The 23,248-nt window shown below is 48.3% G+C and overlaps 1 protein-coding gene across 15 annotated transcripts in view; it reads left to right on the forward strand.

Moving 5' to 3' along the window:
• The first annotated feature begins 625 nt into the window (after positions 1–625).
• The window catches only part of TNIP2 (TNFAIP3 interacting protein 2), a 33,073-nt gene continuing 10,450 nt past the window's right edge, over positions 626–23,248 (forward strand). For 11 of the 15 annotated variants that reach the window (XM_027103914.1, XM_027103915.1, XM_027103906.1 and 8 more), the window contains exons 1-4: positions 1,044–1,346; positions 19,820–19,867; positions 20,868–21,152; positions 22,994–23,083. In XM_027103914.1, coding sequence (XP_026959715.1) covers positions 1,068–1,346; positions 19,820–19,867; positions 20,868–21,152; positions 22,994–23,083 — 702 coding nt within the window. In that variant the 5' untranslated portion in view covers positions 1,044–1,067. The other 4 variants (XM_027103913.1, XM_027103919.1, XM_027103907.1 and 1 more) reach the window with 2 other exon arrangements.

The following is a 23,248-nucleotide window of genomic DNA, read 5'->3' on the forward strand; positions in this document are numbered from 1 at the left end:
ACAAGAGTGTGTCATTCCTAACCTTAGTCACGTGGACTGTGGGCTCGCAGGGGCAGGAACTCTGCACTCCATCCTCTAATCCCTACAGCACACCTATGGGGTAAGCAGGGCAACTGCCTTTGACCTTCCCTCTGCAGCGGAGGAAGTGTGAGCTGTCTTCGCTTATACTTGTCTGATTCTACCAGCCTGCGGGTGTCTCCCCGGGCTCAGCCCAAGCTTGGTATGGGTTACAAAAATGGGAAAAAACGCCATGCTGCTCTCAGGGGATCTGGCGAGGAGGGCAGCTCTGGGTAGGGGCCGGCAGAGGAGTCTGTGGGAGGGAACCTTTGAAAGATCACAGGTGTGCTTGGGCATCATTGCCGAGGACACTCAGACTTTGAAAAAGAAAATAGCCGTGGAGCCACGGAAAAACCCTCGGAGTTGGTCTGGGGAGCTGGGGGGAAGGAAAGGGATGGAGAAACGAGGACGGGAAAGGGCCAGCTCCCTCCTGCCTTCCGCCCTAAGAATAGCTCTTGCGACCTTAGAGAGGGGATGCGGGGTCTGAGCATGCTCAGCGCCTCGCTGGGCTCAGCTCGTGGAAGGTCGCCGTTTTCCTGGTGCTCGGCGTGGCCAGCCGGCCTGCAGCCCGGGGATTCGGACCTACGCTCGGGACTAACACTTGGGGTCGTCTTTGGCCCCTTCTTTCCCTTCCATCAGTAACTACATCGCAGGCCGTTTGACCCCCCTCCTCGCCCGGGCCCGAGTCTCCGAAAGCTCCCCGACTCGAGGCGATGGGGCCGGTGGGACACGCCAGTCACCCGCGGGCGGAGAGGCCGCGGGCCGCGGGCGGGATAGGACTGGGGCGGGGCCACGTTCCCGGCGGCGGGCAGGGCCTGGCTTCTCGGCGGGGGGCGGGGCTTGGCCTTTCGGCGGGGGGGCGGGGCCTGGCCTTTCGGCGGGGCGGGCGGGCCCGGGATCTCCGCGGGGGGCGGGGCGCGCCGGGAAAAGTTCCGGGAAGGTGGGCCTCCCGCCCAGGCCCGGCGCGGAAGTTGCCGGTGGTCAGTACCCGGTCGGCCAGGCCCGCAGCCATGTCGTCTGGGAACGCGGGGTCTGGCGGGCGGGAGGGCGCCCCGCGCGCCGCTGCCGCGCTCTGCGGCCTGTACCACGAGGCGGGGCAGAGGCTGAGGCGCCTGCAGGACCAGCTGGCCGCCCGGGACGTCCTCATAGCGCGCCTCCGCGCCCGTCTGGCCGCGCTCGAGGGGGACACGGCGCCGTCGCTCGTGGACGCGCTGCTGGAGCAGGTGGCGCGCTTCCGGGAGCAGCTGCGGCAGCGGGACGGCGGCGCCGCGGAGGCCGCGCTGCGCCAGGTGCGGGGCGGAGGGGCCGCAGGCGGCGGAGAGGCCGCAAGGGGGCCGCGCGAGCCACGCTTCCTCGGCGCGCGGGCCGCGTGCCCGCCGTGTCCCCGGAGTGCGTGCGCCCGTCGGGCGTGAGGGCTGTGGTCTGGTTGAGTCTGAGCGGTTTGTGTCTGGGGGGTTCTGGGCGGGTGCGCGCCGCGTTGGTGAGTGTGTCGTGTCGGGTTCTGAGGGTGTGTGTCTGGGTTGTGTTCCGAGCGGTCTGCTCCCGCGTTGGGTCTGAGGGCTGTCTGCCTGTTTGAATTCTGCGGGGGTTGTGCGCTTGTGTTGGGTGTGAGGAGTGTGTGCCTGTTGGGTTTTGAGGGGTCTGACCGTGGTTGCGTTTGAAGGGGTGTGTATTGCTGGCTCGGCTTCTGAGAGGTGTGTGTGCCAGTGTTCAGTCCGAGGGTTGTGTGTCCTTTCCGGTTATAAGGGAGGTGTGTCGAGTTGAATCTGAGGGGCGTGTGCGCGTGTTCGTGTGTGTGCGGTGTTACCATGTTGGGTCTGAGGGGTGTGTGTCCATATTGGTTATGAAGGGTGTGTTTGCTCCAACGTTGGGTCTGAGGGGTGGGTGCGGCCATGTTGGGTTCTTAGTGTTGCGTGTGTCTGGCTTCGGAGGGGTATGTGTGCCTGTGTAGGGTCCGCTGGTCGTGTGTCCATGAAGGTTCTGAGGAGCGTGTGTGCCCGTGTTGGGTTCTAGGGTGTGCTTTGCACCTGTCTTGGGTTCTAAGGGGTCTGTGCACTTGCGTTAGTTACGGGCTGTGTGTCATGTTGGTTCTGAGGGGTGTGTGTTTGGGTTACGTAGAGGGTCTGCTCCCTCGCTGGCTTCTGAGGGTTGTGTCTGTCCGTGTTGGTTCTGAGTGTCGTGTGGGCTCACGTTGGGTTCTGAGGGCTGTGTGTACCTGTGGGTGTGAGGCTTGTTTTGTCATTGTCGGTTTTCAGGGGTGTACCTGTCGGTTTTGGTTCTGCGTTGGTTCTGAGGAGTGTGTGTTTCTGAGTCGGGTGCTGGAGGGTGTGTATGCCCATTTCTGTTCTGGGGGTTGTGCACCTGGGTCTAAGGGTGGTTGTGTCCGCGTTGGTTCTCGGGTGTCCGAGTGATCTGCTCCCATGTTAGGCCTGAGGGCTGTGTCTTCCCGTGTTCAGCTCTGAGAGGTTTGTGCCTGTGTGGCTTCTCAAGGGTGTGTGTCTGTATTGGGTCTGAGTGGTGTGTGTCTGTGTTGATCCCGGATGTGTTTATCCCTGTTGGGTCTGAGTTGTGTGTGTGCCCCTGTGTAGAGTCTGGGGCTGTGTCTGCGCCCATGGTGGGTTCTGAAGGGTGTGTTTCCTCAGTTGTGTTGAGGGGTGTGTGTATGTGTTGATTCTGAGGGTTATGTGCTCATTTTGGTTCTGAGGGCTGTGTGCCTGTGTTGTGTTTGAGGGTTACGTGTGTCCATGTTAATTCTAAGGCGTATGTGTTTGTGTTGGTTCTGAGGCATGTTTGTGTGTGTTGGAGTCTGAGGAGTGGAGTCCTTGTTGGTTCTCGGGTGTGTGTGTTCATGTTGTGTCTGTGGGTTATGTGTCTGAGTGGTTCTCAGTGGTGTGTCTGTGTTGGGTGTTGAGGGTGTGTGTCTGCTCTGAAGGGCGTCTCTGCATGTGTTGGGTTCTGAGCAGTGTGTTCCCGTATGAGTCTGAGGAGCGTGTACCCCGCTGGTTTCTGAAGGGTGTATGCCTCCATGTTGGGTGCTGAGTGGTGTGTGTGTGTGTGTGTGTGCGCACGTGCACGCCTGTCTTGAGTTCTGAGGGTATGTGTGCCTGTTTGGACTCTGAGAGGTGTGTATGTGTGTTGGGTTCTGAAGGTTGTCTGTCTCTGGTGGTTTTGAGGGTTGTGTGTGTGCTGGTGTTAAAACTGATGGTCGTGTACCAGGTGAGTTCAGAGGGGTCTGCTCCCATGTCGGGTAGGAGGGGAACGTGTACCTTTCTTGGGTCTGAGGGTTGTGTGTCTGTTGGGTTGTGGCGTGTGTACCTGTGTGGTATATGAGGTGTGTGAGCACTTGAATTGGGTTCTGAGGGGTGTGTTCACCCGTGTTGGGTCTTCAGTTTGTGCCCGTTTTGGGTTCTGAAGGATGTGTGTGCACGATCAGTTCTGAGGGGTCTGTTGCCGTGCTGGGTTTTGAAGAGTGTGAGTGCCTACATTGGGCTCTCAGGGGTGTGTGTGTGTCCATGCTGGGTCTGAAAGGTGTGTGTACCTTTCTGAGGGGTGTGCGCCTGTGTTGGGTCTTAGGGATGAGTGTGCATGTTATTTGTATTTGGGGCATGTGTGCACCTGGAGGGTTCTGTGCACGTGTGTGTTCATGTTGAGTTCTGCATTGTGTGCGCAGACATTGGGCCTGGGTGTGTGTGTAGGACATGCGTATAGGCTCCTGGTGTGTGTGTCTGAGTTGGGTTCTTGGGTGTGTTTGTGTCGTGTTGGGTTCAGGGCCACATGAGCCACAGTTATGTTCTGGATCTCCTTTAGCCCCAGCTGTGAATGTATCTTTCAGTAGTAACACTCCTGCTCTGCTGGGAGTGGTGACAGAGTGGGAGCCTGCCAGAGTGTCTGATAATAGACTTAAATCCTTACTTTTCCTCCTTCATATCCTTGTCAGCGATATTATGTCTATCTGTGTGAAATATTAAACACCCAGATCAGGAGCGAGAGTAACAGTATTTTTCTACAACAGTTTGGAAGTGCCCCAAACATTTTGGTGGACTCTGGTCTGTTATCCCATTCGGTGCATAGCTATTATCTGGGTTTTCCCGGGAAAGGAATTAGGCCTGCAAAAGACAATTTTCACTTCCAGGCTTGACCCTGCAGCCGGATTTTAGAGTGAAAAAGAGGCACGCCTTTTTTTCTTTTAATAAATGTTAATTTTGAATATCTGATAAATAGAGGAAAGAATAAAGAATAGAATAACCACCACAATCCCACCGCAGAGAGATGACCACAGAGCATAATCTCGTGGCCTCTTCCCTGCCTTTCATTTAACCGTAGGGTATGTATCTACTTGGCGTGTTTGAGTTCAAGCTGTCTATACAGTTTTACTTAATACCATGTCAATATTTTCTCATCTGCATCATTTTAAATGCCTTTAGAAGCCAGATGTCTTCCTCGCTCCAGCTCTCTCCCTTTTCCTGGGCAAGGTGGATTATTACTCATCAGGGCAGAAGGAAGTCACCTGGTCTGCACCCCTGATCTTAGTGTCATGGACACCAGGAGCCATAGATGAGTGTAGATTGGGGACCAGAGCACATCCTACCCAGAACAGGACTCTGCTTGCAGTCTGGTGGCCATTGGTGCTCAGTTGACATGTGTCCCCAGCATCCTGTGGCCCCAGAGCCTCTAACCAAAACCCAGACAGAGCCAGGTCTGTCATCCTAGTACTACTGGTCCTTTCAGCGTAGGTTTTTTTTTTTTTCTGTCTGCGTTGGGTCTTCGTTGCTGCGCGCGGGCTTTTTCTGGTTGTGGCGAGTGGGGGCTACTCTTCGTTGCGGTGCGCGGGCTTCTCGTTGCAGTGGCCTCTCTTGTTGCAGAGCACGGGGTTTAGGAGTGTGGGCCTCAGTAGTTGCCACATGCGGGTTTAGTAGTTGCGGCATGCGGGCTCTAGAGCGTGCAGGCTTCAGTAGTTGTGGCTCATGGGCTCCAGAGCGCTGGCTCAGTAGTTGTGGCGCACGGGCTTAGTTGCTCCGTGGCATTTGGGATCTTCCCGGACTAGGACTCGAACCAGTGTCCCCTGCATTGGCAGGCAGATTCCTGACCACTGCACCACCAGGGAAGTCCCTCAATGTAAGTTTTGTTTTAGGATTTTAAATTATTTCAGGAGCAATTTAATATCTGATGTCTTATGCAATTAAATATTTGTTGCTTACCCCTACATCTTTCTGGGGTTGGTCAGAGAACCTGGGGAGGAATGGAGATGTTTATCACCTCCCAGAGGCCCTGGATTCACTGAAGTAGCTGTGCAGAGTGAAAACAATGACAGGAATTGGTCAACAGGTTGGTCTCATCAGTGGCCATGTCAGCCAGCTGGTTAGGAGCAGGGACCCTGGATTGGTGAGGACTGAGGGCTCCCAAAGAGGATGCTGAGGCTCACAGGTGTGGATGGACTGCCAGGTGACCAGTGCATCTGTGGCCAAGGTGTAGCCAGTGTGTGATGGGACCAGATCAGTCTTGAGAATTCTGGTCTTTTTTGCCACCACAGTGGGACTCAAGACGTTGCCTTATTTGTACCATGAGGCCTGGATGGATGACTCTGCAAAGCTCTTCCAGTTAAGATTTTCTGGAATGGTGGCACTGATTCGTTGTGCAGGCTGTAACTGCTCAACCCCGTCTCACCACTGCCTTGGGCACTAGCCTCATGGGCCCTGCTTGGTCCTGATGTAGCAACTTGTGGCTTTTCTTTCCCTATGCTGCCATGCTCTCTGTAAGTGGAACAGCGTACACTCTTCACAGTAGGTTATATTAGGTTTTGCGTGTGTGTGTGTGTGTGTATGTGTATTGTGTGTGTATTGTGTGTTTGTTTTTACCATCTATCGTCATACCTCTTTTGATCTTGTACAACTGAAACTCTATACCATTAAACATAATTCCCCACCTCCCTACTTTGTCCCCTACCGACCCCTCCCCTCCCCACCCCCCACTGGCAACCACCATTTTACTCTCTGTCTCTATGATTTTGACTACTGTAGATACCTCCTATGAGTAGAATCATGCAGTATTTGTCTTTTTGTGACTGGTTTATTTCACTTAGCGTGATGTCCTCAAGGTTCATCCATATTGTAACATGTCAGAATCTCCTTCCTTTTTAAGGCTGAATAATACTCCATTATAGGTATAGACCACATTTTGCTTATCTGCTCATCTGTTGATGGACACTTGGGTTGCTTCCATGTTTTAGCTCTTATGAATATCACTGCTGCTATGAACATGGGTGTGCAAATATCTCCTCGAGATCCTGCTTTCAATTCTTTTGGGTGTATACCCAGAAGTGGAATTGCTGGATTATATAATAATTCTATTTTTAATTTTTTGAAGGACTTCCATTCTGTTTTTCCACAATGGCTGTACCACTTTACATTCCCACCGACAGTGCACAAGGGTTCAAATTTCTCCACATCCTCACCAATATTGTTATTTTCTGTGTTTTTGATAGAAGGCATCCTAATAGGTGCATGCTAATTTAGTACAAAATGATTGTAGTTTTGATTTGCAATTCCCTATAATGATTAGTGATGTTGAGCATCAATTCATGTGCTTACTGGCCATTTGTATATCTTCTTTGAAGAAATGTCAAGTCCTTTGCCCATTTTTGAATTGGGTTATTTTGTTGTTGAATTTTATGAGTACTCTACATTCTGGATACTAATTCTTCTCAGATATATGATTTGTAAATATTTTATCTCATTCTGTAGGTTGCCTTTTTGCTTTTACTTGTCCTTTGATGTGCAAAATTTTCATTTTTATTTTCATTAAAAAACTTTCCAATTTGCCTGCTTTTTCTTTTGTTACCTGTGCCTTGGGTGCCATATCCAGGAAATCGCTGCCAAATCCTGTGTTATGACGCTTTCGCCCTGTGTTTCTTCTAGGAGTTTTGTAGTTTTAGGTCTTACATTTAAGTCTTGGATCCATTTTGAGGTAATTTTCATGTATGGTTTAGATAAGGGTCCAACTTCATTCTTTTGCATGTGGACATCCAGTTTTCCCAGCACCATTTTTAAAAAAGACTGTCCTTTCCCCACTGAATCGTCTTGGTACCCTTATCAAAACCATTTGACTATCTAGGCAAGGGTTTATTTCTGGGCTCTCTGTTCTGTCTCTCTGGTCTATATGTTTGTCTTTATGTCAGTGCCACAGTGTTTTGATTACTGTGGCTTTGTAGAAGTTTTGAAATTAGGAAATGTGAGTCTTTCAGCTTTGTTCTTTTTTTTGTTTTTTTTCCTTCTAAGATTGTTTTGGCTATTTGGGGTCCCTTGAGATTCCATATGAATTTTAGGATGAGTTCTTCTATTTCTGCAAAAAAATTGAGCTTTTGTTTTTGTTTTTGGGGGTTTTTTTTTGGCTGCACTGCACAGCCTGTGGGATCTTAGTTCCCCAACCAGGAATTGAACCTGGGCCACGGCAGTGAAAAACGCCAAGTCCTAACCACTGGACCACCAGAGAATTCCCTGGGATTTTGATAGGGATTGCATTGACTTTGTAGATCACTTTGAATAATATTGACATCTTAACAATATTAAGTTTTCCAATCTGTGAACATGGGATATGTTTCTATTTATTTATGTTTTCTTTAACTTCTTTTAGTAGTATTTCATAGTTTTCATTGTACGAGTCTTTCACCTCCTTGATTAAATTAATTCCTAAGTGTTTTATTCTTTTTGATGCTATTGTAAGTAGAATTGTTTTTGTGATTTCTTTTGCAGATTCTTCATTGTTACTGTATAGAAATACAACTGTTGTTCATGTGTTGATTTGTATTCTGCTCAATTGCTGAATTCATTTATTCTCTCCAACAGGTTTGTGTGTGTGTGTGTGTGTGTGTGTGTAATCTTAAGAGTTTTCTACATGTAAGAGCATATCATCTGAAAACAGATACTGTTTTACTTCCTTTCTTATTTGGATGTGTTTTATTTCTTTTTCTTGCCTAATTGCTCTGGCTAGAACTTCCAGGGCTATGTTGAATAGAAGTGATGAAAGCCAATATCCTTTTCCTGTTCTTTTTTTTCCCCAGCTGCGCCATGCAGGATCTTAGTTCCCTGACCAGGGATTGAACCCATGCCCCCTCCAGTGGAAGTCCTCCTTGTCTTGTTCTTGATCTTAGAGGAAAAGCTTTCAGTCTTTTACCACGGGGTATGATATTTGCTATGGGTTTTTCTTATGGCTTTTGTTATGTGGAGGTAGTTTACTTCTGTTCCTAGTTTGTTGTGTGTTTTTATTATGAAAAAGTGTTGAATTTTGTCAAATGCCTTTCTGCATCAATTGATATGATCATGTGTTTTTCCCCCGTCATTCTGTTAATGTAGTGTATTACACTGAACAATCCCTTCCTTTTTTTCTTTTTGATGAAATATGTTTGTGAACTTAACCACAGCAGAGTAGTATATTACCTAAATCTATGTGGAACAAATCTGGTGAAAAATTTTCTGATTAGAAAAGTCTAATAATATCATTTTCATTTCATTCCAAGGGATTGATGCTGAGTCATAGAAAACAAACATCAAACACATAATTGTGCTTCGTGTCCCTCAGAAGGCCTCATTCTCCTATCATTATTGTTTACTAGATACTTATCAACAATTATCTAATTGTCTTCAGATATTATAAGTGAGACTCTAATGATAAAGTTAGGAATGTCAAGAACATGATCAATTTGCAACATCTAGAAAGTAGAACCAAAGTACAGATGGAACTAATTCAAGGCCTGTCATACATAATGAAACTGATGCTCAAGAACGGCCTAGTCACTTTGCTAAAAACTGGTCTCTGAACCTTCTATACAGCTGCCCAGAAGATGAATATGCTGCACCTCTTATTCTTTTAAACAGCCACGGATAACCTTAGTCACGTATTTAGTATTACCTTTTCACTGTCTTTAAGAAGAAACCATGATGAAGCTTGCTACAATTTTCTTGTGAGAAGTTCACAGGGGTTTGTAGAACTACTTTGGGCAACAAAACTGGCTCTTTATTAGGCACCAATGAGAAGCAGATATTACACTGAATGTTGAAAAGCTGTGCACTTAAATCTGGTTTTGCCACTTTCTTAGCCATGTTAATTTGGGCAAGTCATTTAGTATTCTAGTTTTGTCATCAGTAAAACTGAAGTAATAATACATAGCTCATAGGGTTATTTATTCATTCATTCAGCCAATAGTTATTTGTTGAATGCCTGTTGTATGCCAGATGTTTTGGTAGGCCCTGGAAATGCAGAAAGGATTGAGAAAGGCAGATTCCTATCTTTATGAAGCTTACATCTTAGTTGAGAAAATAGACATTGGAGAAATAATCCATTGCCTTTGTGGAAAATAGGACATAGAACACATGTATGGGATATTGTGAGGAACACATGATTTAACAGGTATATATGTATATATATAATAATCTCATGCACATAATGGGAACTCAGAAGATGTGAATGTCACCTACCATAGCCACTCAGGTGTTTATTTACTGAGCTTGCATTTATTGGGCGTGTTCCGTATGTAAGGGGAATATGTATAAGCAGGCATCGTGGGTTGTATTTTTCCATTTCTCCCAATAAGTATAGTACATTCATTTCACAACGATGTGTACACTATCAGGGTTGCACCAGTAGCAGTGTTAATCTATAGCAGTGTTCATTCAGTGTCATTAGAGTGAAGAGTGCGTAGAGAATAACACAGGAAGTGGCTATAAAATTAGATTGGGGGCAAATTATGATGGCCTTTACTACCTTATGAAGTTGTTAATTGCACATTCTATTAACCACTAGGCTAGGGGAATGCAAAGATGATCAGTATCCAATTCTTGCCCTCAAATTGTGGAATCATACATGGACATACATGATCACTGCTTGAAGCAGGTTGTAAAAGTGCTGGAGGGATGTGTAGTGGGGAAATACTGAACGTAGTGTAAGTATGGAACTAAGCCAACTTAAGTCTCCAAATCAGAACACCGGTATCATAGCGTCAACTGCTATTTTTTTCCTTTAGCTATAATTGACATATAACATTATATTAGTTTTAAGTGTAGAGCACATTGATTCAATATTTGTATATATTGTGAAATGACTACCACAGTAAGTCTAGTTAACATCCATTGATCATGTTTTGTATGTTTAACCACCTTGCAGTCTGTGAAAAAAATGCCACTTGTTCATGGTGTATAATCTTTTTAATATGCCATTGAATTTGCCCGCTAGTATTTCATTGAGAATTTTTGCATCAACATTCATAAGGGATATTGGTCTGTAGTTTTGTTGTAGTGTCTTTGTCTGGCTTTGGTCTCAGGGTAATGCTGGCCTCATAGAATGAGTTAGGAAGTGTTCCTTCCTCTTCATTTTTTTTGGAACAGCTTAGGAAGAATTGGTATTAATTCTTCTTTAAATGTTTGATAGAATTCACCGGTGAAGCCATCAGTTCCAGGACTTGTTGTTGTTGGGAGATTTTTAATTACTGATTCAACTTCCTTACTAGTTAGAGGTCTTTTCAGTTTTTATATTTCTCTGTGATTTGGTCTTGGTAGGTGTTGTGTTTCTATGAATTTGTTTCATCCAGGTTATCCAATTTGCTGGTGTACAGTTGTTCATAGTACTCATTTTATAATCATTTTTATTTTTGTAGAATTGTCAGTAATGTCTCTACTTGCATTTCTTTTTCTTTTTCTTTTTTTTTTTGGCCATGCCACGTGGCTTGTGGGATCTTAGTTCCCTGACCAGGGATTGAACCCGGGCCCTGGGCAGTGAAAGCGTGGAGTCCTAACTGCTGGACCGCCAGGGAATTCCCTCTACTTGCATTTCTGATTTTAGGAATTTGAATCTTCTGTATTTCTTTTTGTAGTCTGTCTAGCTAAAGGTTTATCCATTTTGCTGATCTTTTTGAAGAACCAACTTTTGGTTTCATCGATTTCTCTAGTAGTTTTTCTGTTCTCTATTTCATTTGTCTCTGCTCAAATCTTTATTCTTCCTCCCTTTTGCTAGCTTTGAGTTTAGTTTTTTCTTCTTTTTCTAGTTCCTTAAGTTGTAAAGTTAGTTGTTGATTGGAGATTTTTCTTGTTTTTAAATGTAAGTTTTATATATATATATATATATATATATAAATTTTTTTTTTTTTTTTCGCGGTACGCGGGCCTCTCACTGCTGTGGCCTCTCCCGCCGTGGAGCACAGGCTCCGGACGTGCAGGCTCAGCGGCCATGGCTCACAGGCCCAGCCGCTCTGCGGCATGTGGGATCCTCCTGGACTGGGACACGAACTCACGTCCCCCGCATCAGCAGGTGGACTCTCAACCACTGCGCCACCAGGGAAGCCCGTAAGTTTTATATCTTTAGATTTCCCCCTTAACACTGCTTTCACTGGATCCTGCAAGTATTGGTATGCTGTGTTTTCACTTTAAGTATTTGCCTTTAAGTATTTTCTAATTTCCTTGTGATTTCTTCTTTGATCCATTGGTTTAAGAGTGTGTTTTCTAATTTCCACAGTTTTGTGAATCTTCATTTTACTTCTGTTGTTGATTTCTGACTTCATTCTGTTGTGGTTGGGGAGGATATACTTTGTATGATGTCAGTCTTTTAAAATCTTTTGAGACTTAATATGTAACCTAACACATGGTCTGTCCTGGAAAATGTCCCATGTGCATTTGAGAAGAATGTGTATGTTGTTGGGTAGAGCGTTCTGTAGATGTCTGTTAGATCTAATTGATTTATTGTGTTAAGTTCTCTATTTCCTTACGTATATTCTGTTTGGTTGTTCTATCATTGAGAGTAGGGTTTTGAGGTCTCCAGCTGTTATTGTAGGATTGTCTATTTCTCCCTTCAGTTCTGTCAGTTTTTCCTTCATATATTTTGCCTGTCTGTTATTAGGTACGTCAGTGTATATAATTGTTATATTTTCTTGCTGTATTAAAACTTTTATTAATGTATAACATCCTTTTTTGTCTCTTGTAGCGTTTTTTGAAAAAAAGTCTATTTTGTCTGATATTAGTATAGCTACTCCTGTTCGCTTTTAGTTACTAATTGCATGGAATGTAAATATTTTTCCATCCTTCTACTTTCTTTTTTATTTTTAAAATTTTTAAAATTTTATTTTTGGCTGCGTTGGGTCTTCATTGCTGCACGTGGGCTTTTCTCTAGTTGTGGTGAGCAGGGGCTACTCTTTGTTGCAGTGCATGGCCTTCTCATTGTGGTGGCTTCTCTTGTTGTGGAGCATGGGCTCTAGGTGCATGGGCTTCAGTAGTTGTAGCTTGCAGGCTTCAGAGCTCAGGCTCAATAGTCGTGGCGCATGGGCTTAGTTGCTCCACGGCATGTGGGATCTTCCCAGACCAGGGATCAAACCCACGTCCCCGGCATTGGCAGGAGGATTCTTAACCACTGTGCCACCAGGGAAGTCCCCATCCTTTTACTTTCAATTTATATATGTCTTTGGATCTAAAGTGAGTCTCTTGTATATAGCATGTAGTTGGATCATATGCTTTTATCCATACTGCCAATCTCTGTCTTTTAATTGGAGATTTTAATCCACTTACATTTAATTAGTGATATGGATGAAATACTTGTTATTTTGCTATTCGTTTTCTGTATACCTTATAGCTTTTTTTGTTTCTCATTTTCTGCATTACTATGTCTTATGTTTTGTTTTTTTTTTTCTGGTATGCGGGCCTCTCACTGTTGTGGCCTCTCCTGTTGCGGAGCACAGGCTCCAGACGCGCAGGCTCAGCGGCCATGGCTCACGGGCCCAGCTGCTCCGCGGCATGTGGGAGCTTCCCAGACTGGGGCACGAACCCGTGTCCCCTGCATTGGCAGGCGGACTCTCAACCACTGCGCCACCAGGGAAGCCCCACTATGTCTTAGGTTTGATTTTTTAAGTTGTGAAATATTTAAATTCCTTTCTCATTTTTTTGTGGGTATATTCTGTAACTATTTTCTTTGTGTTTACCATGCGAATTACGTTTAACATCCGAAAGTTGTAACACTCTAATTTGAATTTATACCAGCTTAACTTCAATAACATACAAAACCCCTGCTCCCTTATAGCTAAACCCCACCCCTTTTGGTTGTTGATGTCACAGAATTAAATCTTCATACATTGTGTGCCCTCAAACATAAATTAATCTTTTAAATGCATTAGTCTTCTAAATTATGTAGGAAATAACGTGTGGAGTTACAAATCAAAATTACAGTAATACTAACTTGTAGACTAAAAATTTAAAAAATATATATTTATATTAGTCTCTTAAATCATGTGGAAAACAAAAAAGAAGAGTTATAAACTGTTGTTACAATAATACTAGCTTTTATAATTGCCCAAGTCTTTACCTTTATTGACATCTTTATTTCTTCATATAGCTTTGAGTTACTGTGCTTTGAGTTAGTGTCATTTCATTTCACTCTACAGGACTCCCTTGAGCATTTTTTGCAGGGTAGGTCTAGTGGTAACAAACTCCCTCAGCTTTGGTTTATGTGGGAATGTCTTAATTTCTCCCTTGCTTTTGAAAGACAGTTTTGCTGGATATAGGATTCTTTCTTTCTTTCTTTCTGGCTGTGTTGGGTCTTTGTTCCTGTGCGATGGCTTTCTCTAGTTGTGGCAAGCAGGGGCCACTCTTCATCGCGGTGCGCGGGCCTCTCACTGTCGCGGCCTCTCTTGTTGCGGAGCACAGGCTCCAGATGTGCAGGCTCAGTAGTTGTGGCTCACGGGCCCAGTTGCTCTGTGGCATGTGGGATCTTCCCAGACCAGGGCTCAAACCCATATCCCCAGCATTGGCAGGTAGATTCTCAACCACTGCGCCACCAGGGAAGCCCTGGATATAGGATTCTTGGTTGACAGTATTTTTTCTTTTTTAAAGTATTTATTTATTTATTTATTTATTTTATTTGGCTGCATCAGGTCTTAGTTGGAGCACGTGGGATCTTTGTTGCAGCATGCAGGATCTTTTGTTGCAGTGCATGGGCTTCTCTAGTTGTGACGTGCAGGCTTCTCTAGTTGCGACGTGCGGGTTTCTCTAGTTGCAGCACATGGACTTCTCCCTAGTTGTGGTGCACGGGCTCCAGAGTGCGTGGGCTCAGTAGTTGTGGCACGTGGGCTCTCCAGTTGTGGCACACAGGCTCTAGAGTACATGGGCTCAGTAGTTGCCGCGCGTGGGCTTAGTTGCCCCATGGCATGTGGGTTCTTAGTCCCCTGACCAGGTATCGAACCTGCGTCCCCTGCATTGGAAGGCAGATTCTTAACCACTGGACTACTAGGGCAGTCCCCAGCTGTTTTTTTTTCTTTTAGCACTTGAACATATAGGCCCACTGCCTCTGGCTTCCAAAGTGTCTGATGAGAAATCTGCTAATCACATTCAGGATTTCTTCCATGTGACATGTTGCTTCTCTCCTCTTTCAAGATGCCTCTTTTTATCCTTTGCTTTCTAAAGTTTGATTATAATGTGCCCTGGTCTTTTTGACTTCATCATACTTAGAGTTTATTGAGCTTCTTGGATGTTTAGATTCATGTCTTTCATCACATTTGGGAAGTTTTCAACCATTATTATTTATTTATATGTATTTATTTCTGTGTTGTGTCTTCATTGCAGTGCACAGGCTTCTCATTGCTGTGGCTTCTTGTTGTGGAGCACAGGCTCTAAGTGCATGGGCTCAGTAGTTGTGGCTCACAGGCTCTAGAGCGCAGGCTCAGTAGTTGTGGTGCACGGGCTTAGTTGCTCTGTGGCATGTGGGATCTTCCCGGACCAGGGCTTGAACCCGTGTCCCCTGCATTGGCAGACGGATTCTTAACCACTGCGCCACCAGGGAAGCCCCAGCCATTATTTCTTCAAGTATTCTTTCTACCCCTCTCTCTCTCGCTTCTCCTTCTGGGACTCCCACAATGTGTATGTTGGTCTGTTTAATGGTGTCCCACAGGACCCTTAGGCTCTGTTTACTTTCCTTGAATCTTGATAATTTTCATTGTCCTGTTTTCAAGTTTGCTGATTCTTCTACTGATCAAATCTGCCTTTGAGTACCTCCAGTGAATTTTAAAATTTCAGTTAATGTACTTTTTAGCTCCACAATTTTTTTGGTTTCTTTTTAGGTTTTCTATTTCTTTACTTGTATTTCCATTTTATTCCTACCTTGCTTTCTTGACTTTCTCCATATCTTCTTTTAGTTTTCTGAGCGTCTTTAACATGGTTGTTTTAGAGTCCTTGTCTAGAAGATCCACCATCAGGTCTTTTTCAGGGACAGCTTCTGTTTTATTTTTTCCTTTGAATGGGCCATATTTTCCTGTGTCTTTGAGTGCCTTGTGCTTTTTTTGTTGTTGTTTGTTTAAAACTGGACATTTGGGTGCTTCCCTGGTGGCACAGTGGTTGAGAACCTGCCTGCTAATGCAGGGGACATGGGTTCGAGCCCTGGTCTGGGAGAATCCCACATGCCGCGGAGCAACTAGGCCCGAGAGCCACAACTACTGAGCCTGCACGTCTGGAGCCTGTGCTCTGCAACAAGAGAGGCCGCGATAGTGAGAGGCCCGCGCACCGCGATGGAGAGTGGCCCCCGCTTGCCACAACTAGAGAAAGCCCTCGCACAGAAACGAAGACCCAACACAGCAAAAATAAATAAATTAATTAATAAACTCCTACCCCCAACATCTAAAATAAATAAATAAAACTGGACGTTTGGATCTAGTAATGTGGTATCTCTGGAAATCAGATTACTCTCCTTGCCTAGGATTTGCTGTTTTTGTTTTTCTTTGGTTGTTGTAGATCGTCTCTGTACCAAGGATCAGCCTGAGGCATAAATTAAGGTTTTCTCAGCCTGTAACTGGGAATGTGTGGTCACTTTCAAGTTTTCCCCTTTTATATAGTTGCTTTTGAATATCATAATCTTTAATGTCTGGCTCCCTGAAGCAGAAAACGAAAAATTAAAAGGGGAAGGAAAGGGCACTGGCCCTTTAAATCCAGTAGCACTTCAGCTGGAGGGGGAGGGTCCTATAGCAATGGGGGAGGTGCAACAATGGCCGCCTGCCTGTTTGGCCACACCTCTGTGATCGGAAGTGGGACGCAGAGGTCAGAGCAGATACCCAGTATTTGGAGGACAGGGTCTTTTTTGCCCACCTTGGCTCCTGCAAGCTGTGTGTAGGCTGTTCCAGAAACAGGTGTATGGCCTCCAGTGGCATGGCTAGGGGTGGGATGGGTAGCTGCTACTGTAGGAAGAGCTGAAATTGACTGAAATTAACCTCAATTTACTGTCCAAGTGCTCAGATGGAAGTTGCAAGTCTTTAGGACTTGAGATCCAAAACAGTCACACTAGACAGATTTCTGCCAGTGCACTGTTTTTCAGGTGAGGAGAAGATTCCCGGTGCTCCCTCCTCTGCCATATTCCCAGAACTTTCCAGGCCGTGCTCGTTTTTGTCCTACCTGTTTGCCTGCTCCCCCCTGCACTCTTCCAGTGGGGAGGAGGTGTGCTGCATCCTCATCAGTGCCTCCCCTGCTACACCTTCAGCGCATGGCACTTGTGGTGAAGGCCCAGTGAATTGACTTTTCTTAAATTCCCTGCTTGCCCCTGTTCTCTCACTCCCCCTTCAGCTGCTGCTGCAGTCTGCACATGGCCAGCCACTGAGAGCTGCCCGGGGAGGAGAGAGGAGAGGACTGTGCTGGGCTGGAGAGTGTCTCCCCCAGATTCCTTTCCACCTGGAGCCTGTGATTATGACCTTATTTGGAAGTAGGGTCTTTGCAGGGGTAATAAATTTAAATGAAGTCCTACTGGCCTGGGGTGGACCCTAATCCAGTGACTGGTGTCCTTATAAGACAGCCATGTGAAGTTGGGGGCAGAGATTGGAGGGAGGCATCTACAAGCCCAGGGTTACCAGCAACCAGCAGAAGCTGGAAGAGACGAGGAAGCATTCTTCCCTAGAGTCCCGGAAGGCACATGGCCTGCTGACACCTGGATTTTGGATCTCTAGCCTGTGAGAGGATACATGTCTGTTGTTTTAAGTTACCTAGGTTGTGGACTTTGTTACGGCAGCCCGAGCAGACTAATAAAGGGATGAAGTCCAAGAGGCTATGCCTCCTTTTTTTTTTTTTTTTTTGCGGTACGCGGACCTCTCACTGTTGTGGCCTCTCCCGTTGCGGAGCACAGGCTCCGGACACGCAGGCTCAGCAGCCATGGCTCACGGGCCCAGCCGCTCCACGGCATGTGGGATCTTCCCAGACCGGAGCACGAACCCGTGTCCCCTGCATCGGCAGGCGGACTCTCAACCACTGCGCCACCAGGGAAGCCCTGAAATCACAGCTTTTGATTTGAATAACTCTAAAATGTAGTGAAAGTCCACTCTCAGGGCAGGTCTCTCTTTACCATCCGTGTCTACTCCAGGTACACTTCTGAGCCACTGTGGAGGGCAACTAGGTCCAGCTCGGGGGAGTGTGGCGTGTCTATCCCACCAGTAGTGACAAGGCCACCCCAGAGCTGTGATGCTGGCAGGGGGAGACAAGTCCAGGCGAAGGGTGGGCCGTGGCGGGCCTGGCATCTGTGACACTGGAGGGAGGGGCTCCTGCTGCGTTTTCCATGGTAAGGACGTGGGACAGGGGCCTTGACCAGCTGGCACTGCCTTCAGAAGCGGCCAGTTTTTAAAGAGGACAAATAAATCCAAGGCCAGGAAACAATCAGCAGTGAGAGCCTGAGCTTTCGTTGGGGTTTGGTGTTCTTTTTCCTGTTTATGGTATTTTATGCTAAGAAGGCTGTAGTTGGTTCTCAGCTCTGTGAATGCCCCATCGCACTGTGTGGACGTGGCTTCACCCAGACCAAGTGACTTTGCACCAGCCGGCAGCCCCAGCTATGTGGACAGGCTCAGAAGGCCACGCGTGGTGGCCCCCAGCGCCCCCTTCCCAGTCCTGCAGGTGCAGCCTGGTGCCGAAGGGCCGTCTGCTGGGAGGAGGTATGGATGCCGACCGGCCAGCTTGCAGAGAGACGCCTCTTCTCCTCCTTTGGTTCAGGGGTGAGGTCGTCGGGGCCAAAAGGTGGAAAAATGAAAGTAATGACCTTCCAAGAGTGGGTCTCACCTGGCTTGACTGGTACCCCTGAGAGTGTGACATCTGTGAGTCGAGGGCAGGGAGGTGTGATGGCGTGATGGAGTGCCAGCGCCACACGCCTTGGAGCGGAAGTCCCAGTTGACGGGCTCATTCCCAGTGATGTGTCACACCCGTCATCACCAGTCCTGCTACTTCTTCCGCACTTGGTGGTGGACATTTCCCACTTGCCGGGGCCTGACCTCCTCATCTCCCCCGCCGCCCTCACGGTCTGCCTCGCCATCTGCCAGGCCTCTGCTCTTTTCTGTTTTGAGTCCCTGTTGTGAAGTGCAGATCTAGAACAGCCTCTTCCTCTAGGCCTTTGCTAAGAGAGCCAAACCGGTCATTCTTACTGCAGTTTTTCTTCTTTCCTCTCTTTCTGTTCATTTCTAGAGCGAAGTCCAAGGAAAATGGGAAGGAGAGGAATCTTAAACATTCCCTGAGGGAATTCCCTGGGGGGCGTCCAGTGGTTAGGACCCGGCGCTTTCACTGCCAAGTGCCTGGGTTCGATCCCTGGTTGGGGAACTAAGATCCTGCAAGCTACGCAGTGCAGCCAAAAAAAAAAAAAAATTTCCTGAGAGAGGGAGAGGTTTCCGGAATGTTTTCTGGCTCACCTGGCTGGAGTGGTTCGGTCACACGCTGGGCTTATCCATGGATTGGTTATCACAGGTGCACGGGGTGTCTGGGTGCAGGAGCGCGGGGAGCGGCCCTTGCCTCGTGGATGCGCGTGGGCCCAGGGAGCCAGGCTGGGACCCGGAGACTGGCTGTGTTCCTGAGATCCACCACTTATTGTTTTATTAATTTATTTTGTTGAGGTATAGTTAATTTACAATGTTGCATTAATTTCCACCATACAGCAAAGTGATTCAGTGACACACACACATACATATATACATTCTTTTTTGTATTCTCTTTCATTACGGTTTGTCACAGGATATTGAATATAGTTCCCTGTGCTATACAGTAGGACCTGGTTCTTTACCCATTCTCTATATAATAATGTGCACCTGCTAATCCCAAACTCCCAATCCATCCCTCCCCCTTGGCCACCACAAGTCTGCTCTCTACGTCTGTGGGTCTGTTTCTGTTTCGTAGATAAGTTCATTTGTGCCATATTTTAGATTCCACATATAAAGTGGTATGATATGGTATTTGTCTTTCTCTTTCTGACTTTATTTAGTATGATAATCTCTAGGTCCACCCCACCAATTATTTCTTAACCCCAGTCTTAACCCAGCCATGTGACCTCTGGGCATTTATCCCGTGGCTGTATTTGCATAAGGGCACAAGGAAGCAGCCACATGTCTGCCAGCTGGAGGTGTGTGTTCAGTAAATCTGGAATCTGTCGTGAAGCTCCAGGCTGTGGTTGAAAAGAACAAGGCAGGTTCTGTGCTGCTGTGGAATAAGGTATACTGCTGAGGAGGAGAAAAGCGTGTTGTAGCATCCGTTTGTGTAAAAGTACATGTGTTATAGATGCTTATAAACACTCTGGAAAGGTCCGTACCCAAATAGTGAGTAGTTGCCTCTGGCGAGTGAAGCTGGGGGCAGAGGAGCTGCTGGGAGAAAGGAATTGAAGTTTTCATTTGCTTTCCTTCTGTATGTTTGAATTTTTTATAACCATGCACATGTTTTCATTTTAAAGCAGGTAAGAGAGTAGTAATTCAGGGTTCCGTTAGTAATGTTGGCCCTGTATTCCATTCCACTGTGCTAAGAAGCTTCTCGGTTCCTGGGGTCCATCCCTCCTCGTGAGCACGCAGGAGGTGAGCTTGAGCGCCTCCCTGAGTGGAGCCCAGATCCTTCTCCTGCCACTTCCTCACGTGGAGCTCAGGCTCAACCCTGACTTTTCTGAAGCTGTTTTTTCATTTGTAGGATGGACTGGTTCATCCTGCTTCACCCCTCTTATGTACTGTTTATGCTGGTGATTACTTTGAAAATGGGAAAGCACAAAACTAAGGCTGGGTTTAAAGTAAATTGTAATTTTAAGGACTTTTTTAAAAAAATTAATTGGGGTTGGGTATCTTAGTTTCCTAGAACTGCTGTAACAAAGTACCATAAACTGGGTGGTTTACAACAACAGATGCTTCATCTTTCGGTGTTCTAGAGGCCGGAAGCCCCAAATCAGGGTGTCGCTGGCAGAGATGTGCTCCCTCCGAGGCTCTGGGGGAGGGGCCTTCTTTTTGTCTTTCGGCTTCCGGTGGCTGTCGGCATCCCTGGTTTTCTTTGGCTTGCGGACACATCACTCCAGTCTCTGCCTCTGTCGACATGTGGCCGTCTTCTGTATCTGTGTCCATGTTTCCTTCTTCTTATGAGGACACCAGTCATTGGATTAGGGTCTATTCTAATCCAGTATGACTTCATTTTAGCTCAGTGCATCTTCACAGACCCTAATTCTAAGTAAAGTCACATTCCCAAGTATCGGGGGTTAGGGCGTGGGCATATCTTTTGGGGGGCTACCCACTGCAGTGGAGTTTCTACCCTTCTCATCAAGAAGTATTTGGAATTGCCGCACTTAGTAATTTGATGATGTAAGATCTAACATTATGAATTTGCTCATGAAAATAGAATTTTAGATGAAGTTTCAGTTAGAACTTTATGGGCTGAAAACTCCAAAGTTAATTATTCGTTCAGAAGCCAACCTCCAAATGAGCGCGTTTATCACCTCCTGATGGGTGTCCGTGCTGGACTTCTGCTCTAGGAATGTTTGTTCCTGATATTGCTTCTTATAGTCAAATCAACTGTGCTTTTAAATCTGCCCCTTAGGAAATCGAGAGACTTTCCGAGCAACTAGAAGAAAAAGAGAGGGAGACGAAGCAGCTGATGAGCCAGCCGGAGCGGGAGCAGAAGGAAGTGGCCCTGCTGAGGAGAGGCGCGGCCCAGAAGGGGCGGGCCCCGGCCGCCAGCGACATCCTGTGCCGCTCCCTGGCCGACGAGACGCATCAGCTGCGCAGGACGCTGGCCGCCACCGCCCACATGTGCCAGCACCTGGCCGAGTGTCTGGATGCACGCCAGCGCGCAAAGGGGGACGCGGGGGAGAGGAGCCCCGAGGTAGGCTGCGGTGTCAGCACGCCACGGTGCGGACCGAGGTGCAGCAGGAGGCCTCGTCTCGCGCTCAGGATCCCTCAGCCGTCATGGAGGTCGAGGGGCGCCCAGGGCCCCCCCTGCTCTCCATAGTGAGGGTTGCAGCAAAGCCCGCCCATCCGGGGATTTCTTCTAGCACGGTGGGAGGTGCAGAACGTGACAGGGAAGCAGGTGGCCTGCGTCACCAGCTGCCACCCCCAGACCTGCAGGTGACCCTGGTCCTCGTGGGGAGATGGCACTGTGGTCTCATCAGCCTTCGCTGAGGACGAAGCAGTCAGAGCAGGGGCGGGAGGGGTGTCCTGAGCAGGTGCTGGCACGCGTGCAGGCGGGCGAGGGGCAGCGCCTCCAAAGGCCGCAGGTGGTGAGGAATCTGCTGGGCGGGCCGGGGCGGGGGAGGGCTCCATGTGTCTCAGCCGGGGCCCTCCTGCAGTGAAGGGAGGACACGGAGCCCTTCTGTGTACCTGGCGCTGTGACCCCTGGCCAGGCCGTAGGCAGGGTGGGGCCAGCAGGGAGGGAGCCGGGCAGGGGGCGGGGCCGGGGGCCGGGGTCAGGGGCAGGCGGCCTACAGGACTGAGTGGAGCTGGGCTGTGGCTGTGTGTGCGGTCTGGTCGGGGAGGGGACAGTGTGGTTTCAGCATCAGGAATTCCCTACCTGGGAGATCAGGGGGTTCCTGGCTGGGGGTGTTGGGAGCACGGGGCGAGGCTGCCTTCCCTGCCTGTCTGATTCCACGCAGTGCACACCCTGCCCCGCCCAGCCCAGATTACTCTTTTCTAGGCAGTTCTCTGATCCTCAGGGGCTGCAACCAGGCTGACTCAGAAACGCGGGGGAGGCGGGGACAGGCCCTCCAGCCCCTTAGCAGCAGCTCCACTGGGAAGCCCGCTGGGGAGAACCTTGGTCTGAGAACCGGTCTGAGAACTGCCCGTCTCCGCGGGTGGATTCCACGAAAAGGGAACCTCAGAAAGCACACAGGCACATTTCAGATACCACAGTGCTCTCTGGGGGCAGGCTGTGACTCTGGGATTTTGAGTCACTGTGTCATTTCCCTCTGGGGATTTGAACACAGCCGCAGTCGTGTTTGGCCCGGGCAGGGGTGGGGCCGGGGCTCTTAACAGGCTCTACATCCGTCACTTCTCAGCCCTGGACTCGGCTGAGTCATCGGGGTTTCCCGGTGCCCGCTGGGTTAGGACGTGTAGTTCCCTTGTCATTCGAGGGGAATTCTCAAAAGTACCGGCACCAGCATACAGCCCACCGTACTGTTAAATGCACTGGATTCCTAGGATTCACATGGACTTTTCGGCTAGCTCTGCCCACCGCCGTTAGGGCTGGTTTGGCACGTGGGTTTCCAGGCATGAGTCCCAAGACCCCGAGTGAGGCACGGGTGGACTGCCGTGTACAGAATCACTGAGGTCAACCCTGCTTGCGTGACGTGACACGACAGTGTGGTGGGCCCAGAGGGAGGGAGCCAGGTCCCTGGCCGGGCCTGCTCCTGGCGGCCCTGTGGCCCTGGGCTGGAAGGTTCTCTGGTGGACGGTGAGATTAAGCTTCTTGCCCTCCCGACTCCCGTGATGATGGAAAGTCTCAGGCATGAGAAGACTGAGCAAGGCTTGGCCCCAGCGTGGGGTGGGCTCGGGCGGGGCGAGGACCACCCCTCCCCCACCCTCGGGAAGGGGCACGCCCCACCTGCCGCAGTGCGGGCTGCAGTGACCATCTGCACCCTCAGTCTCCAGGTGTGGCTTCCTACCCTCTTGCCGCACACGACAGTCACATTCGGTGACACGGTGTCTGCTCTCCGTCCCTTTCTTATGCAGCCAGCGCCTGCAGATGGGGACGGCTCTGTCCACGCAGTTGTTGCGAAGTTACAGGAGGAGAATCGACTGTTGAAGCAGAAGGTGACTCACGTGAGTGTCTGTTAGATGCCCCTCGGGAAGAACTTTCCCTCACGGCCCACAGATGAGGGTCCTCTCCTCGGCTGTGCCCAGGGGTTGCCCCTGCCCTCGGGCCACTCCAGCTGATATGCGCAGTCCCTGTAGGCCCGACATATTTGCCTGAAAGGACGTGTAGAA

The sequence above is a fragment of the Aethalodelphis obliquidens genome, unplaced genomic scaffold (genome assembly GCF_003676395.1).
Source record: "Aethalodelphis obliquidens isolate GAN/ISIS:26980383/991018 unplaced genomic scaffold, ASM367639v1 scaffold6, whole genome shotgun sequence".
Taxonomy (NCBI): Eukaryota; Metazoa; Chordata; class Mammalia; order Artiodactyla; family Delphinidae; genus Aethalodelphis; species Aethalodelphis obliquidens.